Raw genomic sequence first — 27,558 nt, 5'->3', positions numbered from 1 at the left:
ACACACACACACACACACACACACACACACACACACACACACACACACACACACACACACACACACACAGGTCCCCCTCTGGGTCTGTTAACAGTATCTAACAGTCCATTTTGGTCCCGACACCAGAGACCGTTTTGAATATAAACCCTGTTTCATTTTAACCATGTCTGCTTCATACTCTCCATGTGGAAAACTCCACAGGCATGATCCCATCTGCGTGCACGCACACACACACACACACAGTCATACAGGCACACACACACAGGTTTGGGTAGGTCCGTATGACGCGTGGGGTTCCTTGTATATTCCATGGCATTGATCCCTTAGTGAGTGAATGTGAGTGCGTGTGTGTGTGTGTGTGTGCGTGTGTGTGTGTGTGTGTGTGTGTGTGTGTGTGTGTGTGTGTGTGTTTGTGTGTGTGAACTGTGATGATGACGATGTAGGCAGTTCGTACTCTCTGCTCTGTACACTGTCTGTAATGGGACATTATGGTAGGTCCACATCATAGGTCCATTGTTACATTGGATATGCCTTTGTACACGATACATAAAGTACAATCCGAGGGCAAAACAAAGACTAAAGTTTAAATTGTCATATAGTGTATGTAACAAAACAAAAATATGATATTTCTTCTTGTATATCCGACACGATCGAGCAAAAAAAAAAAAAAAAAACGGATTCCGTGAAAAACAAACGGCCTCCTCCGACGCCACAAGGAAATGAAAGTGCTTTCAGTTCTAAATGTTGTTCATCGGCTGGCTACCGTCTCCTGCGACCAGAAACTCCATGTGGAATGTGTCAGCAACGTCCTCCTTTACGCGTCCTTCCTTATAACGCCACGGGGCTAAACGTGTCGCACGCTCGTGATTCGTCCTAGGCTGAAAAGAAAACAAACTCAGCCCGGTCTTCAAGATATCTGTCTTGTACTTATACAGTACGTCGAATGAACCCGAAGTCATCGTCCCCCCGTAAATATAATGGTGGTGTTGTTGTTGTGGTATCGTATTTACCACAGGCAGGAAAACAGAAACGGATTATTTCCTTGGATTTTGTGGGGCGCGTTGCGTCGTGTCTTAGGTGCCACTTGGTGGCACGTTAAGTACACAGCTAGAAGTCACAAGTCTGTGTGTTACCAAAAAGGTCATCTTGGTACTGCCATGGGTACAATGACAATGGTGCTTCACGACTCGGTGAGCCAAACCGTTCAGTCCATTCGGTATAGCTTATCGTCTTAAGTCACTCTGTTTTGGCTCATTTTGTTCATTTACAGGCCCTATACTGTACGTATAGCTCAAATAAGACTCACCAAGGTACTTCAGTGGGTCTGAAGTAATTCAGATTCCGTCATCAGGGCATCGCACACATTCAGAAGAAGTCAGGAGTAAAGAATACCCCTCCACATCCTTCCTGCCCCCCATATACATCACACTGTACATCCATCCATCCATCCAATCCATCAAATCCATCGATTTATCCCTCCATCCATCGATTTATCCCTCCATCCATGGATTTATCTCTCCATCCGGATCTTCATCCTCTCTGAGTCTCCTTGTAGTAGCTCAGAGGAACTGTACAACGCAGTGTGGAGAAGACAACCGAAAGGTTTCTCCCGTCTTCATTTTTAAATGAAACAGAAACATTGTGTACTCTCCACACATGGGATAGGAACACTGTGTACTCTCCACACATGGGATAGGAACCGCGTTGACAGAAAGGACAAAAAAAAGTATCATTCCAACGTCGGACACACACACACACACACACACATACAGAGAGACTGTTTCGTCCAGAAAAGTAAGCTCCAATACGATTGGACAGCTCATATGGTCTTTCAGCGGTTGAAGCCATCCGGTTGGACGTTTTAGTCGGAAGTACCCAGCCCCGGCTTGGGATGGGAGTAGGGGTGGGGTGGTACGGGGGGCTGGGTGTGTGTGTGTGTGTGTGTGTATGTGCTGGGGGCGGGGGGGTCAGATTGTAGAATCGGTCAGATGGTCGGGTAGTTTGGACGATAGTCAAAGTTTCCGTTGGAAGTTCTCCCCGTCCCGTTTGTCTCAGTGGTCGTTGGGCGCGCCGTTCCCGGACGCGGCGGCCTCACTCCCTTCCTCGTTCGCCGTGGGCGACGGGGGCGTCGCCGCGGTGAACTCGGTGACCCGGCGCGCCAGAGGGTTTGTGCTTTTCAGGAGCTCCATGGCGGAGACTCTGGCGCCTCCGCTGGAGGCCTTGCTGCCTTTCTTCTGCAGGAGGGCGATGAAGTTCTCGTTCCGCGAGCTCGACCTCTGGCCGCCGCTGCCGGCGCTGCCCAGCGTCATCGTTCGGAGGTCGCCACCGCTGGCGCTGTGCTTGACCGGCGACGTCAGGCTCTGCCGGCTGCCGTACGAGTCTGTGGGCTCCTTACGACCCAGGACTTTTCTCTTGGACCTGGAGGAGAGGAGAGAAGAGGAGAGTAGTTCAGCCTTCACAGCTCTCACTTCCTTTTGTTCCTTTTAAAAAATATCTAAATGAAAGAAAGATGACATAAGAGCAGTTTTCTGTCAAAGAAACAGGATTTCGGGCAAATCTCATGGAAATACTTTTCGATTTGTTTTGTCCTTACATGGAGCAGCATTTTATCCTTTCACAACACAGCAGTGTCAGATAAGTTGTAAACACTCATCGACCACTTGAATCCTATAGCGTCACTATTCTGGGGGTGAACATTCAACGAAAATAGCCTAACTACAAGCTCACAACACGATCCCTTGCCAAACGTTGGAGCTTGTAGATCTGCTGTTTCTTGGCGAAGACATGTGGTGAAGAGGGAAACCCTGGCCCTGGGGGACCCCGGTCAAAGCCTATACGATTTCAGTGGTTGTTAAATGCTACGACTACGACTATTGTCCAATACAAACACTAAGTAAATAAGTTCCACCAGAAAACAAGATGAGGGAAGACAGGAACAGAGAGAGAGAGTTGTTTTTAAAGATGATGACACAAAGCTTTTAATGAATTTTAATCAATGCATGCTTTGTATTCAGTCCCTCTAGCAGGGGAGTCAAAGTTTGACTGAGGTGTTCTTATTCTAACAACAACCTGTGGGACTCAGACAGCCGGAAAAGAAAAGAAGGAGACTCCTTCTTTTCTTCTCTTTCACCTTGGTTATCCTTCCCTCTTTCTTCTCTTTGTTCTATTCTATTTCAAGCATCCTGCCAGGTATCCAAGCTGAACACTTGTTGCTTAGAGACTAGCTTCCACGTGACTCACTCTGCGTGCACGCAATAGTGTAAAGTAACTAAGAACATTTACTCAAGTACTGTACAATTTTGAGGTATTTTTACTTTACAATTTCCAATGTTCTACAATTTTACTTCTACTCCACAACATCTCAAAGGCAAATATTGTACTTTTACTCCACTATAATTATTTGAAAACTTTAGTTACTGTACTAGTACCACCACTTCAGACCTATACTCTTTGGCAATTTGAAAATAGCCGATCTACAAGCTCACAACGGTGTCGCTTTGTGACACGTTGTGAGCTTGTAGATCTGCTATTTTCAAAGGATTTTTTATACATTTGAAATCTTGTGAAATGTGTGTGTGTGTGTGTGTGTGTGTGTGTGTGTGTGTGTGTGTGTGTGTGTGTGTGTGTGTGTGTGTGTGTGTGTGTGTGTGTGTGTGTGTTTCTGTGTGTGTGTGTGTGTGTGTGTGTGTGTGTGTGTGTGTGTGTGTGTGTGTGTGTGTGTGTGTGTGTGTGTGTGTGTGTGTGTGTGTGAGAGGTTCACACCTGTGTATAATGGTGAACAGGTCTTCGGTGGTGTGGAGTGTGGGAGTGTGGGCCAGCAAGACGCCGTCCGTTTCCTCGGCGATGTGGAGTTGTGTCTTCTCATTGGACGCCGTATTGTTCTCCTCCGCAGTGTCTTCTTCAGCACAGCCAATAGCTGCTCAACATATGAAAGGCAGGAAGGTTACTGGTTAGATATAAAGCTTAGTATATATATGGTGGTTAGTGGTGGACTCAACTCCCGGCACTCGAGTCAAAGTATAGATACTTCTGATGAAATATTACTCAACTAAAAGTGAAAGTTGCTCTGACAAAATTCTAGCCTGGCATTGGCCAGACTGATAACGTGGATTCACTCTCACGTTCCTCCGGTATCAGTCTGGACTGAGGGAGCGAGTATGAGAAATCAGAAAATGATTTTGATGCTTTTCACTGTTGTACGGACAGCAGTCGAAACGCAATCACTGATTGGCCCGATCATTTTCTGATTTCTCATACTCGCTCCCGGGCCGAAGTCCAGACTGATACCGGGGAGGAACGAGAGAGTGAATCCATGTTATCAGTCTGGCCAATGCCAGGCTACCAAAATTCGACTTGAGTTCAAGTACTGGAGAACTACTTTTATATTATATGTTTTTATTATATATATATATCTTTTTTGAATACTCAAGAATTCAAAATGACATGCTTTTAAAAATACATAGTATTCGAAATACAGTACATTTTGTTTTTGATGTCAAAAGTCTATGGACTTCAGACGGAACCAGTACAGCCACACACCACTCCTCATAAATGACACTGCAGTGGAGATAGTGAGTAGCACCAAGTTCCTGGGGGTACAGATCACAGACATCCCTCTCATCCTCACTACATTCTACAGGGGAACTATAAAGAGATCATCCTGACCAACTGCATCTCTGTCTGGTCTGGAAGCTGCAATGCATCAGACTGGAAATCTGTGCAGAGAGTGGTGAGGACAGCAGGACACTGCTCACAACCGCTGTCTGATGAGGGCCAATAACATCAGGACAGACCCTATACAACCCACATCATGGACCGTTCACTCTGTTGCCATTCTGGCAAAAGGTTCCGCAGCATCCGGAGCAGAACAGACAGATTTAGACAGAATTTCTTTCCCCAAGCCATCAGACTTGTGAACTCTAAAAGAGTGAAATAGTCTTCCCTACAAGTACAATATCCCCTAACCTTTCTCCTATATGATGCTAGGGACACCTTGTTTCTGTGTCTTTATGAACTGACTGTGATTTATAAAATGAATTAAAAACACATTCAAGTGGAATGGTTATTTATTGTGAAAAACATACCAGTGAAAGATTATATCTCTGCTGTCGGGCAGAAACCAGCTATGTCTAAAATATTAACTTGGCGCTCTTTCGATATTTGAAAAACCCTCACACAGACGTAAAGGGTGTTCAATAGCACCAATTTATTACCAAAAATATATATATATATATATTGAAAAATGGATAGCTGGTTTCTGACAGACAGCGACGATATAAAAAATGACTTGAGTTTAATTGGAAAAAGTTACAAAGGATTTTTAAAGTAAGTTCTAGATACAGTAGCAGCTTTAACTAACAGCCTGATGTGCTTCAAAGCTTTCATCTGATCCAGTTTCAGAAGCATCAGCCTTGTTAAACTGCAGACCCTGAGAAATGAAATGCAGAGACCGTGGAGGGAATTCATTCAGCCTTCACAGCTCTCACTGTGTTCCTTTTAAAAATATCTAAATGAAAGAAAGATGACATAAGAGCGTTTTCTGTCAAAGAAACTGGTTTTCGGACAAATCTCATGGAAACACTTTTCAATTTGTTTTGTCCTCCACGGAGCAGCATTTTATCCTTTCACAACACAGCAGTGTCAGATAAGTTGTAAACCCTAATCGACCACTTGAATCCTAGCGTCCCTATTCTGGGGGTGAACATTCAACGAAAATAGTTTAACTACAAGCTCACAACACCATGCCTTACAGGCTTACAAAACGTTGGAGCTTGAAGATCTGCTGTTTTTGGCGAGAGGGAAACCCAGTGTAGAGCTCTGGCCCTGGAGGACCCCGGTCAAAGTCTATAAGGTTTCAGTGGTTATAAACTCATTAAGACCTGAGGCCGATTCTACAAATGCCTTCTAAATCAGTAGTTCTCAAACTTTCAAGATTTTTCAAAAATATTCAAAAATAGCAGATTACTTGACTTTTTGAATAGCCAACGCAAAAATCTAAATTGACCCAGATGCTGTCCCGGTTTGAATGACTATGGTCCAATACAAACACTAAGTAAATACAAATCAACAATTGTATGTGCCAGAATCTTCTTCAGTTAAACATAGACAAAACTGAAGTAATAATTTTTCAACTCAAGAAAGAATGATTAAAAGTCAGCACCTTCAATCTGTAATGTAAAAAAAACTAAAACTCAACCAAAGCCACAAATCTTGTAGTCATGGACTCAGATCTGAATTACAACAGCCACATTGACACAATTTACAAAGGCAGCCGACTATCACCCAGTGTTGATTTCGTCGACAAAATGTTCGTCTACTACCTTTTTTCAGTGACGAAAACGAAATAAAAACGAAATAAATACTAATCTATGTTGACTAAAACTAGGACTAAATATATTGACAATTTCGTCAACAAATAAAAACTACACTAAAATGTTAGTGAGGGACAAGTGGAGAAGAGATCCAGTAGAAATAAGTCAAGTGCAGTAATGTTATGTTTGGTTGCGTGTAAAATCAGCCATTACGACGCCATCAACGCACCCACCAAAACACATTTTAGTCAACTAAATCAACTGTAGATTTAGTCGACTAAAATCTGATGATATTTAGTCGACTAAAACATTTCAGGTGACTAAAATATGACTAAAACTAAATGGAACTTTATTCAAAAGACTATGACTAAAACTAAATCAAAATTTGCTGTTAAAATCAACACTGCTATCACCTTAAGAAAAGGCTTATGTTTCAGCAGGATTGATAAAAACGTGTCCATGCAATCTTCAGTAGACTGGACTACTGTAATGGAGTCTTCACAGGTCTGGTCTCCCTAAAAAATCGATCAGACGAAACGCCTGCCAGTTGATTCAGAACACTGCTGCTCCAGTCCAATAATACAGAGAAAGTGGATCATATCACACTAGATCTTTACACTGGCTCCCTGTGTGTCAAACAATGGATTTCAAACTACTATACTGTTGGTTTATAAAGCATTGAATGGTTTTTAGGGCCAAAATACATTTCTTCATCTGGTGCTACATCATGAACCTGTCAGACTTCGCTGGTTGTCTGGGACAGGTCTGCTTTCTATCCCTAGATAGATCCCTACAGTACTCACATATTTTACTAAAGTAAAAGTATCAATACTGCAATGTAGAAATACTGTACTCTGTTACAAGTAAAAGTCCAGAATTCAAATTTCAAAATGTACTTAAAGGTTTAATGACATTCACTTTTACACCACATTCAAAGTCTTTGTCCTGGTCCTTCAAAAGTGTACAAAAAGTTTTAAGTGAAAATTCCATTCCAGTGATCCATGGCAGGTGTTTTTCTCTCACATTTCTAAAGCCTTTTCAACTGCAACGAAAAAAGAAATCTTTGCCTGCGGGTGTCGCTGGTGAGGGATTTTGCCTGTCAATCATCGCCTCTGCTCCGCCCCCCTCAAAGGAAAGGATAGGGGAGGGGAGGGGCGAGGAGGAGAGTGGGCGGGATTAATCGACTGTGACCTCACTGTCGAAGGGCCAAGCTCAGATTACTTTTCAGCCTAATTATTCAGAAAACCCCAGACCACAGAAAATCCACTGAATGTTCTAAGTTCAGGTTTTTTGGGTGTAATTGAGGTCATAAAACCCCAAATAAAACATTGAAAATAAAAAAAGTGAAAATGAATGTCATGATACCTTTAAAGTACCAAAAGTAGAAAGTACTCATTATGCAGAACGTCTCATTTCACAAGTTTTCAAATGTATAAAATGTACAAAAAATCTTTTGAAAATAGCAGATCTACAAGCTCGATGCGACGCATTGTCAGCTTGTAGATCGGCTATTTTCAAATGGCAGAAATGTATATAGGGCTGAAGTGGGTAATGTATGTTTTGTAATAATAATCTAAATCTGCAAAGTAACTAGTACCTAAGTTTTCAAATAATTGTAGTGGAGTCAAAGTAGAAGTAAAAGTACAGAAAATTGCAAATACTCCAGTACAGTAAAAAATACCTCAAAATTGTACTTGAGTAAATGTACTTAGTTACTTTCCACCACTGACTACAGGTGGAGAAGCAGTGTTCAGTTTAATGCTCCACATATCTGGAACAAACTCTCAGAAAACAGAAGTTCTGCTACAACTCTCAGTTCTATTAAATGAAAGCTAAATAATGTTCTGTTTGCTACTGCCTTTTACTCAGGTTTTCTTTTATAATTTCTTCTGCACTGCAACTTTATTCTCTTATCTTTCCGCTTTATTTAAACTTCTTTCTATAATTGTATTCTAATGAGCTTTTCTAAAGTGTTTTCTAATTTCTTAATGCTTGATGTCCTCATGCCAAGCACTTAGAATTGCCTTGTTGTTGAAAGGTGCGATACAAATACACTTGGCTTGCCTTATAAGTTATTTGATTAAAGTGATGAATCATTGGATTAAACTAATGAAATACATCTACTCTCACAGCTCTCGGCTACAATTTCTTTTTACATTTGTTTGCGTATTTTTTTTCCCGAAGGTACTGGACCCTCCAGCTCCAAACGTGTGACCAACCAGAGGACTAGCCGGATTCTAACCCACAACTTGTAATCGAAGATAACTAAGTACATGTACATAAGTACAATTTTGAGTTACTTTTTACTTTAATAAAGTATTTCCAATTTGCATTACCTTTACTTCTACTCCACTACATCTCAGAGGCAAATATTGTACTTTTACTCCGCTACAATTATTTGAAAACTTTAGTTACTAGTTACTTTGCAGATATACATTTTTATATTATAAAACATACATTAACCACTTTAGCCCTATTTTATACATAGGCTCCCCGCATCGCATCGCGACGCGTTGTGAGCTTGTAGATCTGCTATTTTCAAACATTAGTAGGCCTGCTTTTACTTTTGGTACATTAAGTATATTTTTCTTTTACTCATTAACATTTTGAACACAGGCCTTTTACTTGTAACAGAGTATTTTTATCTTGTGGTATTGCTACTTTTACTTAACTCTCTCAGTGCCACGACCCGAGATATCCCGAGTTTTTCCCGAGTACCCTCCGTGCCAGCACGAGAAATCCCGAGTTTTTACTTTTGACTGTGGTCGCGCTATACTGTTTATTTTTCATGATCACTTTCGCTTCCTGACTCCTTCAGACTCATTGGGTTCCGGTTTCATGGCGCAGATTCCGTTTCCGGTTCTAATTTTTTTCCCGCGATCATTTTTGGCCAGAATAGGGAAAGTCACGGTTTTTCACACGGTATAAAAAACAAACGGAGAGGTCCACATCTACTCTCTTTGGTCTGGGTGACGATCAGTCATCGTAGTCGTGTATCACATCGTAATTTAGCCCGATCAACGATTGTCAAAAATGTCAACATCCGGTTATGACCGGATGTGACGTGAGCCTGTTTGGGAGGGGGCGAGTGAGCCAGCGAGGTCATCAATGTGTCGATTTGTTGCTCTCTACTGGTAGAACTGTATTATGGGTTTAAAAACCCAATCAGATCATTTATTTGAATGAAAAATTACAAAATTACAAAATAAAAAAAAACGCAAATTGCTGGCACTGGGGGAGTACTTTATGAAAATACTCTTGGCACTGAAAGAGTTAAAGAAGTAGTTCACTCAAAAAATGACTTATGTTCTATCAATTACACACCCCATGAAGCATTGAATTCCTGGATTTCTTTCTGTTTTTGTCGCATTCCTGAGCCAATTATTAGATTTCCGGCGGAAAAATGCTAATGTCTCCGGTAGGAGACTCACAGGAGACTCTTTGAGTCTCCTACTGGAAATAAAATCAAATCATTGGCTCAGGAATGCGTCAAAAACAAAGAAATCTCCATGAATTCAAGGCTTCATGGGGTGTGTAATTGATAGAAAATAAGTAATTTTTTGGGTGAACTACTCCTTTAAGTACAATATCTGCGTACTTCTTCCACCACTGCTTGTGATACACACAACGGCGCGCCGTACCTGCGCCGTTCCCCGTGTCGGCCGCTAGCTTCCCGTCCGAGATCTCCGGGAGCGAGGAGTCCTGCAGAGACGACTGGAGCGACGAGTCCTTGGAACTGTCCTCGTCCCCTGTCCCCACTAGGTGGTTGTCCTCTCTCCCCTCCGGACCACCGGGGGCGCTGCTGCAGGGGATGGGGATCTCCTCTGGAATCTCTGGCGAGAACGCTCCTCCTCCCACCGGAGAGCGGAGGCCCACGGGACTGTCCAGATAGGACGGTGGTCTGTCCACGCCGCCGTTGGAGGCGGCGGGAGGAGGAAGGGGGGAGGACGAGTGGACAGAGGACGGCAGGAGGAGAACACTGGGCTTCTTGGGGACGGGAGGAGGAACCTGGAGAGAGAGAGAGAGAGAGAGAGAGAGAGAAAGAAAGAAAGACAGAAAGATGGTATGGTCATTAAGCAGTACTTTTAATCCTGACTAGATATCTCTTGCATTATTTTCATATTTTCAGGCCGTTTAGGTGAATGACAGACAAGTATCTGAAGATTCAGAATCTCCTTAACGTGCGCAGCAAATGCATCTGTTGCGTAGGCGTTCATTTGTGGAATTCATATATTTACAGCCTCAAATAACATATTTCTTTAAGGACGATGACTAGCTGTGCTTTGATGCAAAATAACATGGTGTGAACAGTTATATTGCAGAATGCAGACAAAATTTAAAAAAGATAAACTCACCTTGGGTTTCTTCTTGTCCGACAGCTCTGCCAGACAGGATATAGTCATCCTGGAGGGGAGGGTCTTGCTCTTATCCTGCAGCTCGGGGGCCTCCTGGCTGCTACAGGGCGAGGGGAGCGACCCTCCGTCCGGGGGCCCGAGAAGAAGATGGAGCTCCGTCTCCGGGTCGAACTCGGGCTCCATCCCGGGGTCCTCCAGCAGAGGCTGGGGGTCGGGCAGAGGAGGGAGATCGTAGAAGGACTGAGACGCCGGGAGGAGGAAGGGGAAATCGTAGGGCGGGGGGATTTGCGGGGCGCCGCCGCCTCCGACGGGAGAAGCGGCGTCCTGCGATACGGACGGACCGGCGGGCGACTGCGGCGGAGGTTTCTTGGCTTTGGGCTTCCTCATGACCTTGTAGATGTTGCCCAGGGGCACGGGCCGGTCCACGGGCGAGCCCGGCGGCGATTCGGGGCCGAGAGGAGGGGAGGCGGAGGAGGAGGGCGAGGGAGACTTGAGGAGGAGGTTGAGCGGGCGCTTGGGCAGCGGCGGCTTGACGGCCACGGGGGGTTTGGGTTTCGGGGCGGTCGGAGGCGGGTGCGGCGGCGGCGGCGGCGCGGGCGAGCCGCCGCGGTGCCCCGCCTCGACCGGGTAGTCGCCTCCTCCTCCTCCTCCTCGGCCGCCGAGCTTCTCCTCTTCCTCGATGGTGTCCGACGCGCCGTCGGGGCAGTCGTCCAGGTCGCCGCGCGAGACGGAGCGCAGGCGCAGCACCGTCTTCAGCTCGTTCTGGGTGACCACGACGACGGGCTGCTGTGCCGCCTGCGAGGGGTTGTTGCCGATCTTGCCGGGTTTCGCCGCCGTCGAGGTGTCCGAGTGCCGCCGGCCCGCCTTCTGCTTGTTGGGCCGGAGCGACGACGGGTCCGCCGGGAGGAGGAGGGCGTTCGCCGGGATCTCGCAGGAGAGCCGCGACCGCGCCGCGGGGTCCTTGGGCGACGGCAGCGACGACTTCCTCTCCGGGATCTTGGGACGCATCTTGCAGCCCAACGTCCCCGCCATTCCCATCGGAACCCCCGTTCCTCCCGACACCTGATTGTAGGGCTGTGTCAACGTTACAAATTTAAGTTGACGATTAATTGTAACTCAAACAATTGCGATAAACGGTTTAACCCTTTAAGAAGAGTTTTTTTTTAAGTTTTGACATTTTGAAAAAAAAAAAAAAAAAAATCATAGCGCAGCACTCGGTGCCGCGCTATGAGCTTGTATATCTGCTATTTTTGAATAGCATAAAAAAATCTAAAAATGATACAAATGCTTCTTCAGGTCTTAATGGGTTAATTGTGTGTTTCATGAACATATTGGAACATTATGAAGCTAAGGGTCTTCAACGTTTTCAGGCCAAGGTCCCCCTATAGCTGAGAGAGAGATGAAGCAGGCCCCCCCCCCCCCCCCCCCTATATTATATAAAATTGTGTTTCAGACTTCTTTTATTTTTTTACTTGGTCTGCTCTTTTTTCCCTCTACACCAAAGCTCTTTGCCAAAAAATAGCAGATCTACAAACTCACAGCGCCTCATAGTGCGAGGCGTTGTGAGCTTTTAGATCTGCTATTTTTGGCTAAAGTTCTCCTCAGAAAAGGGATGCTAGGGTTCAAGTGGTTAATGTAAAAAAAAAAAAACATATCACACAAAGATTTGGCGGACCCCCTGTAGTAACTCTGAGGACCCCCTAGGGGTCTCGGACCCCCTGTTAAAGACCCCTGATTTAAAGGCTTTGTAATAAGAAAAATTGCACAGGACAGATATGACAAATACCTGAAACATACAAAGAAATTATTGACATATTTAATAATTTCATACATGTAAAAAAAAAGCAGAAATAGGTGATCTACAAGCTCTCGTGGCGCGTTGTAAGCTTGTGGATCTACTAATTCTACTTTTTTAATATATGAAAATGTGTGAAAATCTTTCAACATGGAAACGATTATGACGATTATGCAAAAATAATTGTGATTATCTCAAATAATTGTGATTATCTCAAATAATTGCGATCAGACGATGATGTAATAATTGTGACGGGCCGCCTATACCTGATTGGGCGGAACGGTGGGCGTGGGGGTCTCCGACTGGCTGGAGTATCCGCTGGACGGAGACATGAGCCCCGGAGGCTTGAAGGGCGAGGAGGCCTTTATGGTGACTCCTCCTCCGTCGGCCTCCATCATGGAGGAGAGCTGGGAGGGGGAGGCGGCTCTGGAGGTGGAAGGAGAATCCAACAGAGACTCGGAGCTCCCTCTGACCTTCAGACACTCTATCACCGTGGTGCCCGTGGCCGTGCTGGAGCCTGACAGAGACCTGAGGGACGAGAGACATGGAGAGGAATATGGAACGTAAATGCAATGAAATGAAATGGAAAGGAATCCATAGAATTGGAGAGAAGACAAGAGAGGAGACTTTAACCCATTAACACGAACGCGAACCTATTTAAAGCCGCCGCGTGCCAATCGCGTAGATCTACGCGAACCGCCTGTTCGCGTTGATATCACCAAAAGTGCACTTTCGGAATTGTTTGATCCATTTCCGGTTCCGGTTTGACCACCGGAAACAGAATTATTTGGGATCCGGTTTTGCCGATCCCGTCGGCCCTCGTTCTAATGACGAAACTGAAACTCCATTTTCTCCTTGTAGTTTTTTCTCCTCGCATATCACTGTTTAACGTAAACCGTTCTAACTACAACAATGGAGCTCCGTTTGACACGTGTTTTTTTCTGGTAGACGCAGGGAGATCTGGGCGATGTTTACAAACAGTGCAGAGCTCAATCTTAAGGATTTTAACAAGGTCTATGGCGACGTGAAAAAAACAAAAGACCTGAAGCCGATTCTACAAATGTCTAAAAAAAAAAAAATGTTTTCAAGATTTTTCAAAAATAGCAGATCTACAAGCTCATAGTGCGGCACTCGGTGCCGCGCTATGAGCTTGTATATCTGCTATTTTTGAATAGCCAAAGAAATCTAAAGTGACACAAAATTTTTTTGGGTCATTTCATCGTCTACTCAGGCTTTTGTGAACTTCCCAGACAGTTTTTAAGTTGCTTGATTCAGTATTTAGAATAGATATTTGATATTTATTAGACACGCCCCCTTCCTATACAAACCCATTGTAACTTCAAACTCTCACATTTTTAACATGTTAGGATTCATCAAGAACACCCGTCCTTGGTTCTGGTGACTCATACTTCCCTCCTAATACGTGAGGGGGCCGTGTTTTTTCGATTACTTTTTTCATTTATTTAATAAAAAAAAGATTTGGAAAATTAAAAATGAAAAAAAATAAATGAACAAATGAATCGAAAAAACACGGTCCCCCTCACGTATTAGGAGGGAAGTATGAGTCACCAGAACCAAGGACGGTGTTCTTGATGAATCTAACATGGTTAAAATGGAGGTTGAAGTTACAATGGGTTTGTATAGGAAGGGGGCGTGTCTGATAACATTTATATCAAATATCTACATACTGAATCAAGCAACTTAAAAACTGCCTTGGGTGTTCACAAAAGTCTGAGTAGAAGATAACATGACCCACATTTTTTTTAAAGTAATTGAGCCCTCACAAATATCTGAGCAATGTTGCGCAATGATGCTCTGTTTGTCATATGTATCGATGCCTTTCCTCTCTATTCTCTTCCCTCTTCTAACTCTTCCTGTAACTGTAGTGTTGAGAGCAAAGGATTTCTGAAATATTAGGACTCTGAATGTGTACCCATCACCTTGCATTGCTTGTTTTGGTGTCCCTGAAGAGGGAACCAGAATGAACACCAGACCAAAAAATACACAGTTTAATTTGCCTCTTTCATTGCTCATGGCCGAATCCTCCTCTCCGTTTACCCCCTTCAAACACATCCTTGCGGGATTTAATGTCATTCTAGAAACTATTAAATTTGCTGTCCGTGGCTCTGTTGAAAACTTTTGAAAAACAAACATTGGCAGCCTCTCATCTCTCACTTTGAAGCACTACAAACAATCTCACTGGATTAGAATGCCAGACACACACACTTAAGTGTATAAACCAAATCAAGTGTATTTTTTGAAGGTGTGGGTAATTGGTTTATGCTGGATCACAACTCATGAGGCGCATGACGCACCATTTGAGGCTGAGTCAACATGCTGTGCACTCATTTTCTCTATTACTTTTCTCTTTTTTCTTTCTTTTCCTTCTCGTCTTCTTTTTATCAATTTATTTTTCTGCTTTTTTGTTTTTGTGTGTGAGTACGTAGGGGGGTATTTGGGAGCAGGGGGAAAGCTGGAGGGGATGTTTTAAAAGTAATAATAAAAAACCCACAAGAATGCACTGACCAATATGATATTGCTGGTAAATCTACCAGTAAATGTATCTATGTGATGTACCTCTATACAATTGTAGAATCATTTAATAAAAAAAAGAACACACAAATCTTCTCTTATGGGGCTCCCTGACACAAAACCTTTTCAGATGGGGGTCCACGGCCAAACACATATCAATGTGGGGGTCCTTGACATGAAAATGTTTGAGAACCACTGCAGTAGATACAGTAGATAGAGACAGACAGACAGACAGACAGACAGACAGACTCAGATCAACAGATACCATGCAGTATCAGCATCCTACCTGTAGGGGTCGTTCTTCCACTCGCCTAGCTGCCAGTGAGCAGGGAAGGTGATCTCTGCCTCGCCGTCTCTCTCGGGACCCTGGACCTCCAGGCTGGGGGGACCCTCGCTGCCGCTGTGACCCTGCTCCCCTTCACCCAGGCTGGGCTTGGGTAAGCAGGCCGAGCTGGGCAGCAGGAAATCGGGCTGGAAGTCCGGGAAGTGGTCCCTGGGTATATGGAGGCTCTTGGGCCGTCCGTCCCTGTAAAACATTGACGCGTATAAAGCTCTTAGTTGGAACGGTGTAGTGCTGTATTTGAACTCTTTGTGGTACAAGTCTGATCTGAACTTATAACCTTAAAACCTATATATTTCTTTACTCTGTACTCGGTCTCTCCATCCTTCCCTCTCCTCTTCCAACCACAACATTTAGTTTTCATTTCACATCGAAAATTCAGATGAGAAAAACTAAAGACGACTGCTACTATTGGTACGGTTCTTTAATCAATAATAATAATAATATCTGGAATTTATATAGCGCTTTTCTAAGTACTCAAAGACGCTTTACATGTGTGTGGGGGGGCCAGGGGAGAGGACAAAACAGAAAATAACTCATTTACTTCAAAGATGCTATACTTTCTTTAACCCATTCGACATACAACGAATAGTGAAAATAACTGATCTACTGTACAAGCACACAACGTGTTACATCACGACCCGTTGTGAGCTTGTAGATCATCTATTTTCGCTATTTTAGAACATTTTAGAAAATTGCAGATTTTTGAAAGTTCAACATTTTGAAAAAATGTTGAACGTTACTGAAAAGTTTCTAAAAACACACGTGTGTGTGTGTGTGTGTGTGCGTGTGTGTGTGTGTGTGTGTGTGTGTGTGTCTGTACCTCCATCCGTGGTGGATGTGTCCCTCGGCGTCCCCCAGGTTCTTCATCAGGGAGACGCTGCGTACCGGGGGCGGCGGCTTGCGCTTGGACTTCTTCAGCGAGATGGAGCGCGAGCGCACCCGGTGGAGGCGCCCGCCGCCGCCGCCGCCGCCGTCGCCGCTGTAGTCCGACACCGTCGTCACGGAGACCGTGTCGGCGTTGCTGGCGCTGTCCTCGGAGCTCCCGCTCGGGTACAGCAGGGCGTAGCTCTCCCCCGAGGAGCCCAGGAAGTGGTGGTGGTGGTGGGGATACTGGTGGCCGTGGAGGAGGTGGTGGTGGTGGTGGTCTTGGGGGTCCGCCAGGGCGTTCCCGTTCCCCGTGGAGGAGGAGGAGGGCGTACCGTTGCTGCCCAGAACGCCGGCGTCGTCGACGAAGAACCCCGGGGAGTCGGTGGGCGTGGACAGCGAGCGCTCGCGGAACTTGAAGGCCTGGGCCGCCGCGATGGAGCGCGCCGAACGCTCCCTCCCCCGCCCGCCGTCCCCCGTCCCTCCTCCCCCTCCTCCTCCCCTCCCTCCGTCCGAGGCCGCCGCCCCCTCCGTCTCGCTCCGCCTCGCCACTATGGCGAACGTGCAGGAGCCGCCCGAGCTGGAGCCCGACTGTCCTCCGCCCCCCACGATGCTGTGCTGCTTGGGGGGGACGGCGGGCGGGCCTTTGTTGACGCTGTAGCTGTAGGCCTCGTTCCAGCCCCCCGGGGAGAAGGTGGAGCCCTTGGGTCCGTTCCAGGACGGAGGCGGCGTGTTGGAGCACAGCATCCCCGAGTGGTCCATGATGATGGCTCCTCCTGTCTGCTCCAGATGCTGCTCCAAGCTGGGAGCTATATGAGAGAGAGAGAGAAACCGCTTATCTCCTTATTCTAACTTTTTGTGTTTTTTTGTAAATTAACAACCTACTTGATCATACAACAGCGTTACAAAAAAGCATCAAAAGTAGCAGATCTACAAGCTCGAAACGCGGCGCGGAGCGACGAGTTTCGAGCTTGTAGATCTGCTACTTTTGATGTTTTTTTATTTGAATCCTGAAAAGTGACGGTATTGGACAAAAGAGGTTTCCACCCGACAGAGACTAAATAGTTTATAGCAGTGGTTCTCAAACTTTTTCATGTCAAGGACCCCAAAAATGATATATTGTTTTTGTTGTAGACCCCCTGTCTCAAAAAATATTTTGAGCAAGGAATTTTCAAAAATAGCAGATCTACAAGCTCATAGCGCTTCACTTGCAGATCTGCTATTTATTAATAGCCAAAGTATAAAACATGGTTAAAGTGGTTAAAATGATTGTGACGCAATATTAACTAGTTTTGCTGGGGACCCCCTGGTATCCCTCCCTGGACCCCACTTTGAGAACCAATGGTTTATAGCACTGTCTGAAATGTGTGTGTGTGGCTGAGAAGGAGGACGGTGAGGAACAGTGAGTAATGCAAGAAGTAGTGGTGGCTGAAGGTGAAGGAGTTCAAATATCTGGACTCAACAAAATTCAAAGTAATGGGAGAGTGTGGAAGGAGAGGTGAAGAGGAGAGAGAGTACAGGCAAGGTGGAACGGATGGAGGAACGTGTCAGGAGTGATGATTTGTGACAGAAGGGAACCAGCAAGAGTGAAGAGGGAATATTTATAAGACGGTATCGAGACCAAGCCATGCTGGCTTGGAAACGGTGGCACTGACACAAAAAATAATAAATGAAATAAAAAATAGGTTGAAGATGGTTTGGACATGTGCGGAGGAGGCATGAGGGGTACATTGGGAGAAGGATGCTGAAGATGGAGCTGCCAGTAGGCATGTAATGATTTATCGTAAATCGATTCAAATTAGGGGTGTGCCGATTTCATGAAACGATACGATATTGGGCTCACGACATCGATACGATATCGATACGATACGATATATGGCACTTTTTTATTATGAAAATATATGGGGGGGGAAGCAAATACAAACAAATATTTCTGTTTTGCATTATTCAGACATGCAAACTTGTAGCTTTTCAGCTACAATAGCCGTTTTAAATCCAAATAGGGCAATAGTGTGACACCTGATCCGAAAAAAAACATGTTGTCACCCTTTTCACCTCGGGGCTGTTTGCATGCCTGATTATTATTATTGTTTTTTTTCTCCAAAATGATACATATCGTCACGAAAACGTATCGCGATATATCGCGGGACGATATATCGGCACACCCCTAATTCAAATCGATTCAAACTGGTGACAATTTAAATAGATTTAATAAAAAAAGGTCTGTCATTTGCTACTGTATTGAAAAGAGGATAAGAGAAAACACAGTATTGTTAAAAAAAATTATAATAATACTGGATTTGTGTCAGAGAAATATTTGTCTGGAAAATCATTTTGTGTTTTTAAAAAAATGGAAAAATCGTATCGTCAACCTAGTATCGTGATTGGAATCGTATCGTGAGTTGTGTGAATCGTTACATGCCTAGCTACCAGGTGTCCAGAAAATCTGAAACAGTAGTTATTTACAATATTCACTAGATTACAAAATCTCTTTGACACAGGCAAGAGGAGAAGAGGAGGAAGGCCAAAGAGGAGGTTCATATGGATGAGGTGAGAGCGAGAGACATGCAGGAGGCTGGAGGGACAGAGGAAGATGCAGAGAACAGAAGCAGATGGGAACAGATGGCGACCCCCTGATAGGAATTAGCCGAAAGAAGAATAACAAGAATTAAGGTTCCATTTAGACCACTGGTTGGTCCTTGGACCTGAAGTTGAGAACCAGTCGTTTGTTTGGTTCTCAAAGTGGGGTCCGAGGACCCCCATGGGTCCTTAACCACTTTCCTTAACCAGCTTGTAGGTCTGCTATGTTAAAAAATCTTTTCAAAAATCTAAAATCATTTTTAACACAACTCTTCTATTCCGGGGGTCTCTGGCACAAAAATATTTTCGCGCAATTCGCAGCCAAAAACATGATTTTGGGAGTCCTTGACATGAAAATGTTTGAGAAACACTGGTTTAATAGAGTGATACAGGGATGAAGTAATTTTGTAAGCCAACCAATGGAATTTTGGAATTGGCTTTTGGATTAAAAAAAAATAAGCCCTGTAGCAAACAAAGGCTTATGATATCAACATGTTTTGTTCACTAATATAATCTCCACAAATTGACACACTTCTTACAATTGTTTAAGCGCACAGGCAATTGTAAGCAAAAAAAACAACAACAACAAAACAGCTTCAAAATTCACGGATGAGATGCACGCCCTACTTTGGCTATTTGAAAATAAACAGATCCATTAGCTCTCAACGTGTCGTGACATGAAACACTTTAGGATAGAGGACTAGAATAGGGATGTCGGGGTTAATGTGGTTAATGGGGAATCATTTATTTATGGTGTAAAACAGACATTAAAGTGCCTTTAAGGCTTAATGTTAACCACACACATAATGTTCTGCATTAATAAAAAACACATCTGGCACTGGAGCCCATTGCTGATGGCCAAAACACACCAAACACACTCTCAATTAATTCCTCATACATAGCTACACGCATGTACGTGCATACACACGCACGCACGCGCGCACACACACACAACACAAATAATTCTCAACATAACACCATAATAAACCAATGTTTCTCACGTATCTGTTACGTACGTATTGCGCAATAATGTAGTTTCATAACAAATACTAAGTGTATGGAAAATATGAAATTTGCAAGCATGAAATGTAGTGTATTAGATTCCCCATGGCATGCAGTATATTTGTGCATAGTGTGGAGGCCTTTGCACTACTGGTGTGCTATAGTAGTAGACGGCCACATAAATCAAGTACGCCCTCTTCCTCTATTAGGGTGGCTTGATGACATTTTTACATATTTTTTTAAACCATAAGCCTGAAGCTGAAAAGTGGCAGATCTACCAGCTCACAGGCATAACTCTAACGCCTAAACCCTAACTTTTACAATTAAATCCTAAAAACCATAAAACAACAATTTCTCTTGTGCGGACCAGGAACATGGCCCTCACAATGTCTATTTCTGAAATTATACTGTTATATTTGTATAGACAAATTTAGGCAAATTTTGATAGTCTTTTGAATAACATTCCATTTAGTTGTATTCATATTTTAATCATAGTTTTTTGTCCAGTTTTAGTCGACAAAATCTACAGTTGATTTAGTCAACTAAAATATATTTTGCTGGTGCCTTGATGGCGTCGTAATGACTGATTTTACACTTGGTTGCATGCTGAAAAAATAGCCGATGTACAAGCTCACAACGCGTCGCGCTGCGACGCGTTGTGAGCTTGTAGATCGGCTATTTTCAGAGCGCAACACCAGAGCGCAACCAAACATAAAATGTCTTTTAGTTCTACTGGATCTCTTCTCCACTAGTCCCTCACTAACATATTAGTCTAGTTTTTATTTGTTGACGAAATTGTCAATATATTTAGTCTTAGTCTTAGTCATCATAGCTTAGTTTTTATTTAGTTTTCGTCAGTAACAAAAGGTAGTCGACCAACATTTTTCGTCATAGTTTTAGTCGACAAAATCAACACTGACACACACACACACACACACAAACACAAACACACACACACACACACACACACACACACACACACACACACACACACACACACACACACACACACACACAGAGGGTGTGGCCCATACCTGCGTCGAGGTCGGAGTGCGTCTTCCTCAGGGGGAGGTGCTGGTGGGGGGTGTCTGACACCAGCTCCAGGGAGTGGGGCTGCGAGGGACACGACTCCCCCAGAGAGGAGGAGCACTGGAGGAGGTCTACGCCCAGGAACCTGCCACCTCCCTCACCACCACCTGGAGAGGAGAGGAGAGGAGGAGAAGATGAGGAGAGTGAGGAGGAGGGGGAAGTGGAACATATTCCAATCAACACAAATTCAATATATAGTAGAAACCTTGTATCTCCATATTTTAACTTCTTGTGTTTTTCGTAAATTAACGCCCCTCTTGATCATATTACAGCGTCACACAAAAGCATCAAAAGTAGCAGATCTATAAGCTCGTAGCTTGTAGATCTGCTACTTTTGCTATTTTTGAATTTTAATCCTGAAAAGTAACAGTTTTGGACATATGAGGTTTCCACCCGACAGAGACAATATTATAGATGCTGTCGGGTAGAAACCATGTATCTCCATATTTAAACGTATTAATCTTTTTCCCGTAAATTAATGTCCTACTTCATTATACAACGATGTCGCACAAAAGTAGAGGTTTAAAAAAACACAGGACATGATGTTAGAGATCCACTTAAACCCCTATCTATATGGTTGACCGTATAGACCCTCAGGGCTCTATGCTAGTGTTTTCGGTTTTCTGTTGATTGTGGGTAAAGCTTTCGCTTCACGGACCCCCTGGGTGACCCCTGTTTCATATCGTCTGTGATGACATTATTTGTGTAACACACTGTCAGTTCTTGTCTCTGACACGTGACAGTCTAAGTATAGTCTTGTAGTTGTCAATACTGTTCAGCTGTCGGCACGTGTTCAACACATTATGTCAAACTGGACGGACTGGTCTCTGTTTCTTGTTGAGTTTAAACAAATCCATTTAAACTCCACTCCGTATGCCATTTGCCTCGTCAAGATCTCCTCCCGGGCGTTTCTAAAGTCACCCGGAGAGACCGGCTCTTTAGGTTTTTCAGATCGACGCGACAACACGCCTAGACATGTAATCCTTAGCTGCCCTTGTTGACACTGTTATGTCGTTATGCTGAGACCCGGTGCGTCTAAGAATGAACTCACACACCATCTCTAATGTGACAGATACTGAGGGGGTGTGCCGAAGCACTTAGAAATGAAAGCTTTCTGCCCTGAAACGGCCTCGTCTTCATATTATGCACATTTGATGATAATAATAATACCTTTTATTTATGTTGCACTTTACATTTGAAACGAATGCTATAGTACAGAATAGAAACATGAACATAAAAAACAACACATCTAAAAAAAGAAAAGTCTAAGAAAAAAAAACATTTAACTCATTGAGTGCCATTCACGTGTTTCACGTGTTTTACCGCTATGGTGCAACGTGCCAATCACGTGTTTCACGTGTTTTTGAAAAAAAAAAAAAGATTTGTTCAGAACCCAAGATATCATTATCTGAAGATAATGCAAAAATATGGCCCATTGGCTGTAAAACCAGAAATGCTAAACAAATGCTTTGCTAAAAAATATAATCTTTAGTCCTCTCCTGAAAGCCTTTATGCCTGGGTGACAGCCGTGGTCGGAGGCTGAGGCATTATGTTTCAGGGTTGTCCGTCTGTCTATATACAGTAAGTCCATCCAACTGTCCATCTCAACCTTGTGAACGCAGTATCAAGTGAATGACTTGAGGGCCATTTCATGACATTTGGCACAAAACCTCTTAATTCAGCACATTCTCTGACCCGTGGCGGCAAACGGGCGACGTGCTCGGAAAGTCAGAGGGTTGACGTGAAGCCACTTCATTCAAAAGGTGTCAGAAAAAGTTGCGTATTTCTGTGCGTGTTACAGAGCCAGCAACAACGAATACATGTTCTGTGCATCTGTAGGTGGGAAAAAAAGAGAGTGGAACCTCTATTGATGTGACTGGCCCTGGACTCTAAAGGATGACTCCAACCCCAAAGTGTTATTGTTTAGTCCCCTGAGGTGAATTTCTCTCATTAATCAATGGCATCGCCGGCTGTCACAATCATATCCGACTTCAGTATAAACCATGAAAGGGAAAAATAGGTCTGTTGTCCTCTCGGCGGGGGAAATGATAAACAGCACTGTTCTTTTCTGTGGCTGTGATTTATTGGGTGTTTGTCCTTATCGGTGGTGATATCTGCTCTCGCCATCCGTCTAAGGATTGGCCTGTCGGGTCCGGCTGACATTATGCCGGGTTTTATTTACTCGTTTGTCTGTCCAGTTCGAGCGGCTCACTTCCTGCCCTGTCCGTTTTGCTCTCTCACCCTCTGCTCCCAGGATCTCACTTCCTCTGCTCTGGTAAATGTGACTGTCTGTCACTCTGTCTCTGTCAGCATATCTGAAAGGCTGCAGCCAAACAAACAAAAGCTATTTTTTTTGGGCTTTGGCAGGTCAGTAAGGACAAAACGGTGTCATTGCGGAGCAAAAGAACTTCGGCAGTGGTAAGAATCACCGTTCCAGTTCGACTAAAACGATGACGAAAAATGTTCGTCAACTACCTTTTTTCACTGATGAAAACTAAATAAAAACTAAGCTATGATGACTAAAACTAAGACTAAATATATTGACAATTTTGTCAATAAATAAAAACTAGACTAAAATGTTAGTGAGGGACGAGTGGAGAAGTAATTTTGGATATTAAAGTAATTTTATGTTTGGTTGTGCTCGGGTGTTGCTCTCTGAAAATAGCAGATCTACGAGCTCAAGTGAGCTTGTAGATCGGCTATTTTCAGCATGCAACCAAGTGTAAAATCAGTCATTACGACTCCATCAAGGCACCGTCAAAATACATTTTAGTCGACTAAATCAACTGTAGATTTAGCCGACTATAATCTTATGATATTTAGTCGACTAAAACTAGACAAAAACTAAAACATTTCAGACGACTAAAATATGACTAAAACTAAATGGAATTTTATTTCAAAAGACTATGACTAAAACTAAATCAAAATGTGCTGTCAAAATCAACACTGCTGCACGGTATGCAGTGAATACAGTCTAACGGACAGAACCCAGAGGGAAGCCGTGTCAAGTATATGAAACAGTTTCTGTCCTCACCAAAATGTGTTTGGTTGGGGGAAGCCTGTAGCCTAGTATACCATCCCGGTCGCGGAATTCACATTTCAATTTGTATTCAGAAGACAACATGAAATGTGAATTCCACGACCGGGATGGTTTACCAGGGCTAGGGGGAACCCCAAAAAAACATGTGGCTTTATTTATTATTTGTAGTGTGCTGCAGGCTCTCCACCAGTTTCAGTCACCGACTAATTGTCTGTTCAAAACATTCTTAGTGCGTCACTTTGTGCTGCACTGCGATCTTGTACATCTGCTATTTTTGATATATTTTTTTTAAATCATGAAATTGTTAACTTTTTTAACACAAATCTTCTCTTCGGGCACGCTCCCACCGCACTTTTATTTTACCTCTGGGGCGGAATCTGCCAATGCTTTGTCAATGCAAATGCGTGGATTCTTGGAAAAAATGTGCAAGACTCCATGAATCCACGCATTTGCATTGACAAAGCATTGGCAGATTCCGCCCCAGAGGTAAAATAAAAGTGCGGTGGGAGCGTGCCCTTCTGGGGGTTCCTGACATGACACGAGATGGGGGTCAAATATATATATATATCAATTTGGGGGTCCTTGACACAAATAAGTTTGAGAACTACTTATTTAGAAGGCATTTGTAGAATCGGCCTCAGGTCTTAATGGGTTAATATTTAAGAAAATATTTAACATGACAGTATTTCTCTACATATATTCTATAGTTGTGGGGAGGCGGGGTAGGGTTTTCGGTCCTTGAGAATTGTTCAAAAACATGCTAGTCCAGACTAGAGCTCCAAAAAACACATGTGGAAACACTGCTCTAACAGCAGACCACACATAACAAGGGGCCTATTAGTGTGGCTCCCCCGCCAGCCATTCTACATTCCCGTCTCTGTCCCCGCGTCGCCTCCCAGCGCATGAATAATAATCACACCAAAACACATGCATTATACAGCGTTACATTGCAAAACGCTTTGACTCAAACTGTCGGGGAAGGCGCCGCGACTCTTGCTTCGTCACACATTTCTCCCCAGCAGATTCCTACGAGGACATTAACCCATTAAGACCGGGAACGCAACCGTGTCATTTTTAGATTTCTTGGGCTATTCAAAAAATAGCAGATCTACAAGCTCGAGATCAAGCTTGTAGATCTGCTTCTTTTTTTTTTTTGTGAAAAGTTGTGCAAATCTTTGAATATATATATATTTTTCTATAACACATTTTAACTCAAATCTTTGCTTCTGGAATAACATAGTTTGAGATGGGGGTCCGCGACCAAATACATGTAATTTAGGGTTTGAAAACCACTGATATAGCAACAAGTTTAAAAAAAAAAACTGTTAGGATTTAGAAGACATTTGTAGAATCCCCCAGAAGCAAAGATTTGAGTTACAAATGTTTGCTTTAAAAATATATATTAAAGATTTGCACAAATTTTCTAGATTTTTCTAAAATAGCAGATCTTCAAGCTCATAGAGCGGCACTCGGTGCCACACTATATGAGCTTGTAGATCTGCTATTTTTGAATAGCCCAAAGACATCTAAAATGACACAGTATGCGTTCCCGGCTTTAATGGGTTAAAGTCAGAAGAAAGAAACCCCTTCCCCTCCAGACCATAGCTGTACAAATGCAGCTACTACTAAGTTTCGAAGTCGTCTCGATGGCCCGTTATGCTACAAATCTGTCCGCTAACAAAAAATGGTTCATTTCAGTCTTGTTTGTGTTTTGCAGCGTACAACAACAACAACAACAACAGGTGCTTCCCTGTAGGTTGAACAGCATATTGAGCCAACAACAACGAGGTTCATTGGAATGAAACCTTGACTGTGTGCCAAATGGGGCTTTTTAGCTAATTAGGGAAGAATTACTGTCCTCTCGTTTGTTACGCCTGTACTGTGGAGAAAGGACCATAGTGGAGTAGTCTACTCTGTACTGATTGTATTGTATGTGTATTAGTTTGTTGCTGTCGGGCAGAAACCTCTAATCTCCATATTCGAACTTTGGTTTTTTCGTACATTAATGCCCTACTACAACGTCACATAAAAGCATCAAAAGTCGCAGATCTGCAACTTTTGATACTTTTGAATTTGACCTGAAAAGTAACAGTTTTGGATACATATGAGGTTTCCACCCGACAGAGACGATTTCATGTCTGTCTGTCTGTCTGTCTGTCTGTCTGTCTGTCTGTCTGTCTGCCTGTCTGTCTGTCTGTCCGTCCGTCTGCCTACCGCAGCAGTTCACTGAGTTTCTGTCCATCTGCCTTACTGCCTTTTTAATTGAATGGCTGCTGTGAGTGTGGTTTTGTTCACACACTAGTATTTCCCTATGCACATAAATAAATCAGTGGCTTTTGCCTATCTGGAGTCCTTCACTGGAGGCAGAGCGGCTATTAAAAACAGTCAGCCTCTCTGTCTGTGGTCCATTTGTCCCTGCACTGGCTTGTCTCTGCCTGGATGTATAATGCAGCAATTCCCAACATGTGGGCCTGTGACGACAGTGGGCCTCCCCCCAAAAGAATGGCCAAAACACTAAGATTTGAATGATAATATCACATTAATAATTATGAATAAATGTAAATGTAAAAAATAAAGGTCATGGTGTGAATATTTTTTTTAAATCTTGAAAGTGTTGGAAAATGTTGAATAATCATTTATTATTTTAATACTCAAATCTTCTCTTCTGGAGGTCTGCGGCCAAATACATTTGGGGGTCCTTAGCACGAAAAAGTTTGGGGAACCACTTGATGTAATGTACTGTATGTCTATCTATACTTCCTGTCTATCTTGCGTCATCCCATAGCCAATACCACTTGTGCAAGGACGCACTGTGATTGGCCAGTAGCCACTTTGAGTGGCAGTTGGGGCAAACGATCACCCCAAAACATGATTTACGATTCTGTGCCAATAATAATAATAATAATAATAATGGATTTTATTTATAACGCACTTTACATTTACAAGAAATCTCAGAGTGCTACAGAAGTTTCTCAAATTCGATACCAACAGCACAATACAATTTAAGATTTTGTTCACCACAAAAATCATGTGCTTTACAAAAGGTCTGTCACCAAAGCATATTGTTCAAATACAGTCTGCAGGTTGCACAATCTTTCTCAGAAACCCGGGACACTCAAACGGCGCTGACTCGGCTCAAGCGAACTTCGCAACGTTCGGCACAGCGAATCGCTCTCTTTAGCTCGCTCTGCAAAAAACATTGTCCGCAGTTGTTGTAGACGAGAGACAGTTCCGCATTCGTCACAAACGCGGGCGTGGTTATACTGTAGCACAAGCGGTATAGGCTTTGGTATGTCGCGTCCATCCCCCCCCTCTCTCTCTCTCTGTCTGTCTGCTTATTATGCTGTGGTAGGCATGCAGACAGTGCTTTGCGTCCTTGCTTTGCCCCTGTGCTTCCATTAATAAAACACATATCCATCACATTGGCCGTGTTCAGCACTAGACATGGAGTGATGACTCACTCACTGTAATGGTGCCATTCAGTCCCATCCATTCAGCATCAATAGAAACCATTTTCAAAAGATATGCTACCATCTGGAGCTCCCTCCATCTCCTCATCAGGGTTATTACAGTTTGGAATGTTTAAATTTTTTACTTCATATTTTTTCTTTCAGTTTTAATGAGTTATTAACCTATTAACTCATTCC

The 27,558-nt window shown here is 43.5% G+C and overlaps 1 protein-coding gene across 1 annotated transcript in view; it reads right to left on the bottom strand.

The window, feature by feature from the left end:
- Positions 1 to 335: 335 nt before the first annotated feature.
- nhsl2 (NHS-like 2) overlaps positions 336 to 27,558 on the bottom strand; it is a 202,508-nt gene continuing 175,285 nt past the window's right edge. Inside the window, 8 exon segments of the mRNA XM_080452004.1 lie at positions 336 to 2,418; positions 3,763 to 3,916; positions 9,953 to 10,319; positions 10,667 to 11,740; positions 12,728 to 12,989; positions 15,280 to 15,519; positions 16,157 to 17,009; positions 20,817 to 20,978. Of these exon segments, the coding sequence (XP_080308130.1) occupies positions 2,052 to 2,418; positions 3,763 to 3,916; positions 9,953 to 10,319; positions 10,667 to 11,740; positions 12,728 to 12,989; positions 15,280 to 15,519; positions 16,157 to 17,009; positions 20,817 to 20,978 (3,479 nt within the window). The 3' untranslated portion in view covers positions 336 to 2,051.

The sequence above is a fragment of the Gymnoscopelus braueri genome, assembly GCF_963280865.1.
Source record: "Gymnoscopelus braueri genome assembly, chromosome: 15".
Taxonomy (NCBI): domain Eukaryota; kingdom Metazoa; phylum Chordata; class Actinopteri; order Myctophiformes; family Myctophidae; genus Gymnoscopelus; species Gymnoscopelus braueri.
This window is presented reverse-complemented; position numbering and strand designations above follow the sequence as displayed.